The sequence below is a fragment of the Pseudophryne corroboree genome, chromosome 11 (assembly GCF_028390025.1).
Source record: "Pseudophryne corroboree isolate aPseCor3 chromosome 11, aPseCor3.hap2, whole genome shotgun sequence".
Classification (NCBI taxonomy): Eukaryota; Metazoa; Chordata; class Amphibia; order Anura; family Myobatrachidae; genus Pseudophryne; species Pseudophryne corroboree.
Window position 1 is genome coordinate 145,593,540 of NC_086454.1, and position 6,923 is coordinate 145,600,462.

General features: G+C 45.5%; 1 protein-coding gene across 4 annotated transcripts in view; it reads right to left on the reverse strand.

Annotated features, from left to right (window-relative positions):
- The window catches only part of RCOR2 (REST corepressor 2), a 112,732-nt gene extending 106,664 nt beyond the window's left edge, over positions 1–6,068 (reverse strand). Inside the window, exons 1-2 of one of the 4 annotated variants that reach the window (XM_063944919.1) lie at positions 6,035–6,068; positions 1,693–1,830 (exon numbers count right to left, since the gene is read on the reverse strand). In XM_063944919.1, coding sequence (XP_063800989.1) covers positions 1,693–1,830; positions 6,035–6,053 — 157 coding nt within the window. In that variant the 5' untranslated portion in view covers positions 6,054–6,068. Of the gene's footprint in view, positions 1–1,692; positions 1,831–2,316; positions 2,547–2,693; positions 2,733–6,034 lie in introns of those variants that run through there. The other 3 variants (XM_063944920.1, XM_063944921.1, XM_063944922.1) reach the window with 3 other exon arrangements.
- Positions 6,069–6,923: the final 855 nt, after the last annotated feature.

Sequence of the window (6,923 nt, forward strand, 5' to 3'; positions counted from 1 at the left end):
CTAGCATGGCTCTTAAAAATAAAAAAAAATAAAAAGGGATTGCCTAAACCTCACCATTGAGTCATGTAGCAGCATTGTTTCTCGTAATTGTACTACTGGAAATCTAGAGCATCAACCTAAGCCCTGACCACTAATCTCCAAACAAAGTAACGGATACTCAGAGAATATCAATGAACTTAGCCCATGCCCTGCCAGACAACCACATGCCCTAACAGCAATGAGCCAAAAACTGCCCTCAAACCCTCGTCATGCCAGTGAGCCACACACTTCCCTCATGGCCCTGCCACCAAGCCACACACTTCCCTCAACTTGGGCCATGCCACCGAGCCACACACTTCCCTCATTCTGGGCCATGACCCCGAGCCACACACTTCCCTCAACCTGAACCATGCCACCGAGCCACACACTTCCCTCAACCTGAACCATGCCACCGAGCCACACACTTCCCTCAACCTGAACCATGCCACCGAGCCACACACTTCCCTCAACCTGAACCATGCCACCGAGCCACACACTTCCCTCAACCTGAACCATGCCACCGAGCCACACACTTCCCTCAACCTGAACCATGCCACCGAGCCACACACTTCCCTCAACCTGAACCATGCCACCGAGCCACACACTTCCCTCAACCTGAACCATGCCACCGAGCCACACACTTCCCTCAACCTGAACCATGCTACCGAGCCACACACTTCCCTCAACCTGCACCATGCTACCGAGCCACACACTTCCCTCAACCTAAACCATGCCACCGAGCCACACACTTCCCTCAACCTAAACCATGCCACCGAGCCACACACTTCCCTCAACCTGCACCATGCCACAGAGCCACACACTTCCCTCAACCTGCACCATGCCACAAAGCCACACACTTCCCTCAACCTAGACCATGCCACAGAGCCACATACTTCCCTCAACCTGGGCCCTGCCACCGAGCCACACACTTCCCTCTTGGCCCTGCCACCGAGCCACACACTTCCCTCAACCTGGGCCATGCCACAGAGCCACACACATCCCTCTTGGCCCTGCCACCAAGCCACATACTTCCCTCAAACTGGTTCCTGTCACCGAGCCATGCGCTTCCTTCAACTTGGGTCCTGCCACCGAGCCGCACTCATACATCCACCCAAGCCCTGCCACTGAGCAACACATTGCCCTCAACATGTCCTCTGCCACTGAGCAACACACTGCCCACATGTCCGTGCTACTGATCTATATGCTGCCCTCAAAATGTCCCCTGCTACAGAGCCACATGCTGATCTCAAACTATACCCTGCCACTGAGCCACACGCTGCCCTCCCTTTCCTTGCCACTGAGCCACATGCTGCCCTCAATCCCTTGCCACCAAGCCACACTGCCCTCAATCCAGTGCCACCAAGCCACACACTGCCCTTAATCTTGGTAATGCCAATGAGTCACACTTAACCCTTGCCTCACTAGCGAGTAATCAGTCAGACAGAAAAAACCCTGTTAAGCTAAAGTGCTGACTGCCCTCTGCTAGAGAGCAGCAGACCTCAGTCCATTTCCTGCCAGACAGCAACAAGAGAGAACTCAATCTTTCATTCCAGAGAGCACCAATATTAACCTTTTATGCTAGAGCCATGTAATACAACATTTAAATGTTTTACTGCCACAAATATTGGTAACCATCTGCCTGGATATCTTTTTCGGATCTACCTAAACCCTTACCCCTCGGAACTTCATCTTCACTGCTGTCCTCCTCAGAATTGCTGCCCAATCCGTCAGATTTGGTTCTATTACGAGAGATGATCGCTGAGGAGCCTGTAGATTTCTCCATCACGGATGGCATCTCTTGTTCCTTTGACCCTTTAAAAAAAAATAAAAAAACAGTAAAAATTATACCATTAACACTTAATTAAAATTTTAAATTATCAAATCCAATAATTAAGATGATGCCAGTGAATATATGACAATACTACTCATATTTTACATTTATAATAATGGTATAATCCCTTTATTAAATGTTGATAACTAACACAGATGGTTCTATGGTTCTAGGTGAAAAAAGGATGGAATAAGGCAAAGCTGTTCAAAAATATTTGGTATATATATATATATATATATATATATATATATATATATATATATATATATACAAACGAACATAAATCTACAATTACAATATAAAACAGTTTTGAAAATAAATGAAATAAATATTTCAAGAGTACAGGATAATACGTACAAAGGAAGTCAGTGGTAAGGTTTTATGTGAGGAATAAAGGGATGTGAGAGTTGTAGGACTTGGAATGAGTACAGCACGTACAGTGTGTATGGTAGCATGTATATATGTACCTGGAGCTGTGCCTTTGTGTGCAGGGAGAAATTATGCACAGATAATGTATCCCTTGGAAGAAAGCACAGGGCATGAGATGGATGGAACAAATAGGAGAAAATGGGGAATCCAGCGGTTCCCCCCGTGCAGTTCAATCACAATGAGAGCCAGACACACACAGGCATCCTGCACAGGAATAAAGATCCGGCACGGCCGCCTCACCCCGTCATCACTCCGCTGCCTAGACGTCGGTCGGTCTTTTTCTTTCTCTGTGAGAGTGCACAGCTGCCTGCATCACCCAATGTGACCTCCCCTCCTCTAACCCTTTCCTCGCCCACCCAGCCTGCTGCGCAAACTACCCTGCCCTCCCCCCTTTCCCCCAAGCATATCGCCTCACCTCTTTCTCCAGTCATTTCCTTCCCCTTCTTGCCCCTCAGGTACCTAAGCACCTACCCCTTACGCTCTGACAGCCAAACGCCACCATCAACTGAATAATACCCCACTGACTAATACCATACTGAATAATAGCAGCACGAACTGTAGACCACCCCTCCTGACCTGTTAATGTTTTCCAACACCACCAGTTTCATGTTTTCCCTCCTCTAGTCCACTCTCACTGTGGTTTCGTCTGACCCCTCTGTTACTGTTCTCATTCTGCCCAACCACCCCAGATAATGATATTATTCCAAGTATTATTATTCCAAGTATTACCTTTCCCAATAATTTCCCTCTGTTGTGCTGTAATGCCAGATACATTTTTTGTTGTTGGTGCAATTAAATATTTGATCATTTGTTATCTTTATTGAATCTGATTTTATTTACATATTTAAGTCCCAGTTGTCTAATATTATGTCCAGACATCTTCCAGTTGTACACTATCATCAGCTCATTCCTCCCCTCCCCCTTCCAGCATGTATTATACCAGGCAGGTCCCCTATACAGCAGCTATATGTCCTTATCTGCTGCCATCCAATGTATTTCTTGCTTTTCCATGTACACCATGTATATTATGTCCCTAATTCATCCAATAACAGGCATGCATTACTGACCCTGCTTTTATCACCCTTTTTGCTATTTGCAATAGGGCACAATAGCTAGCTATCATGAGAATAGAGATGGAAGTATTATTTTGTATTATGGTATAAGAATTATTAACCCTTGCTGGTAACACCACCACCTAACGCGACTACAGTCTCCTTGAATCCATATATTCCCTTATATGACTGAACTGGCAAATGAAGATACAGAACATTTTTCAATACAGACTGATTTGCTTTTGTCAGGCGTGCTGCAAAATGATACAAGGGGCAAGTTTGTTGCAGAATGTCTGACGCTGCTTAGTGTAGTGCGCATGGGGTATTATGCTGGGTACACACTGGCAGATATATTGGCCAACAATTGATTGGCCAGTATATCTTTGCTGATCTGCAGGTGCGTACAAGCAATATGTCTGTGAATTACGTCTTTTGGTGCCCATACACTTGTGCGATGCCCCGCGACGTGACATCGCGGTGCATCGCACCGGCAGTTCAGGTGCAATGAAATCACACCTGTACTGCCAAAGGGATTACCATGCGATCATGCGATAGATCGCATGGTAATCGTGATGGGCACGTCACCACCAAGTGGGAGCGTCGTCTGGCCGCTCCCGACAGGTGCCCATCGCGCATCGCAGTGCGATATATTGCATGTGTTTTTAAAAACACATGCAATCGCGATGCGATAAATATTACGTGCAGCACATACTATCTTGAGACGCGAGATTCGACCGGCGTGCCCGCGCATCACGTCGCAAAGGTACCTAAAATGTGCATACAATCCTTCGATTTCTCTCATAGATGCGGTCGAAATTGAAGGATTGTACCCGATATCTCACAAGTGTATGGGCTACATTTCACAGATATATTGCATCTACTGTACAGCACAGCAGATAGGCAGTATATCTGCAGATATATTGATGCATATTTCTGTGTGTATGAACGGGTGTGGTTCATCAAATCGACAGTATCTAGGTCGACAATGTTTAGGTCGACCACTATAGGTCGACAGTCACTAAGTCGACATGGATGGAAGGTCGACAGGGTTTCTAGGTCGACATGTGCTAGGTCGACAGGTCTAAAGGTCGACATGAGGATTTAAAAAAAAATTGTGTCGTTTTCTTCGTAGAGTGACCGGGATCCCAAATTAGTGCACCACGTCCCCTCGCATGGTGCCTTCGCTCCGCTACCGCTTCGCTCGGCACAGATTACCGTTCCAATCGTAGTCCACGTGGATCGTTAAGTATGAAAAAATTCAAAAAAAGAAAAAAAATGTGAAAAACTCATGTCGACCGTTAGACCTGTCGACCTAGCACATGTCGACCTAGAAACCCTGTCGACCTTCCATCCATGTCGACCTAGTGACTGACGACCTATAGTGGTCGACCTAAACATTGTCGACCTAGATACTGTCGATCTTCAGACCGGATCCCGTATGAACAACCCCCATCTGTATATATAGCTGCAGATCGATCGAACAGCAGATATATCTTTAAGATATATTGGTGCATCTTTCTGTGGGTATGAGCAAGCACCATCGGCAGATATATCTTTAAGATATATTGGTGCATCTTTCTGTGGGTATGAGCAAGCACCATCGGCAGATATATCTTTAAGATATATTGGTGCATCTTTCTGTGGGTATGAGCAAGCACCATCGGCAGATATATCTTTAAGATATATTGGTGCATCTTTCTGTGGGTATGAGCAAGCACCATCGGCAGATATATCTTTAAGATATATTGGTGCATCTTTCTGTGGGTATGAGCAAGCACCATCGGCAGATATATCTTTAAGATATATTGGTGCATCTTTCTGTGGGTATGAGCAAGCACCATCGGCAGATATATCTTTAAGATATATTGGTGCATCTTTCTGTGGGTATGAGCAAGCACCATCGGCAGATATATCTTTAAGATATATTGGTGCATCTTTCTGTGGGTATGAGCAAGCACCATCGGCAGATATATCTTTAAGATATATTGGTGCATCTTTCTGTGGGTATGAGCAAGCACCATCGGCAGATATATCTTTAAGATATATTGGTGCATCTTTCTGTGGGTATGAGCAAGCACCATCGGCAGATATATCTTTAAGATATATTGGTGCATCTTTCTGTGGGTATGAGCAAGCACCATCGGCAGATATATCTTTAAGATATATTGGTGCATCTTTCTGTGGGTATGAGCAAGCACCATCGGCAGATATATCTTTAAGATATATTGGTGCATCTTTCTGTGGGTATGAGCAAGCACCATCGGCAGATATATCTTTAAGATATATTGGTGCATCTTTCTGTGGGTATGAGCAAGCACCATCGGCAGATATATCTTTAAGATATATTGGTGCATCTTTCTGTGGGTATGAGCAAGCACCATCGGCAGATATATCTTTAAGATATATTGGTGCATCTTTCTGTGGGTATGAGCAAGCACCATCGGCAGATATATCTTTAAGATATATTGGTGCATCTTTCTGTGGGTATGAGCAAGCACCATCGGCAGATATATCTTTAAGATATATTGGTGCATCTTTCTGTGGGTATGAGCAAGCACCATCGGCAGATATATAGCTGCAGATTGATTGAACTGCAGATATATCTGCCAGTGTTGTGTACCCAGCTTTACAGCAGCAGTAACAGCGGAGCTCTGCATACAAAAGCAGCATGTGATCGCAGCTCAGACAGGAATACACTGCTTACCAAAGGGACATGTTCCCATCCCAGGCAGTCACTGCATGCAAACGGGGCGTGTGTTCCTAGCCCAGGCACTAAGGCAGTCACTGCATCGGCATTAGGGGTGGCATCGGCCACCAATGATTCTAAACCATCAATGGTATATGGCCGTGATGAATACTTTTACCATCGATGGTGGAAACCCTTTCCGATGGTAGCCGTGGGCCAGATGTTTTGGATTTTTGTGCTGTTTAATGAAGGCTTCTACTGCACAGAGCTGCTAGGCTGTCAGCCAGCAGCCCCTAACTCTTAATCGCAGTGTTTAGCTGTGAAAGCACCAACCATCAATGGCATTATACTGAATAGTTATCTACCATTGATGGATTGTACCACCACCATCATCGATGGCTTGTTCGATGGTGAACACACTGATGGACATCCCTAATCTGCATGTGAAAGCGTCTTGTGCTCCAAGACAGGAAGGCAGTGCATGCAAAAGGGGAATGTGCTCTCAACCCAGACAGGCACTTCTGCATACAAACGGGGCATATGCTCCCAGCCCAGGCATGCCTCTGATGCACGCATTGTATGCAAAAGGGGCATGTACTCCCAGGGGGCATTGAGGTTTGAGGCAGAAGTGCACTGCGGTGCATGCAGAAGGATCATGTGCTTCCAGGCAGGAAGGCACTGCAGGGGGGGTGAGGGGGTGAATACAAAGAGAGTGTTTGCCCAGCTTCATAAATGTGGTAGGTGTCAAATTGCAATCAGATGTTAACATTAAATAGAGCAGAATGACACTGGAATATTATCCTGCAGCTATATATATATATATATATATATATATATCATACTTGCCTACTTTTGAAAAAGCATTTCAGGGAGATTGTGAAAGTAACAACTAAAAGCGCGAGCGTGC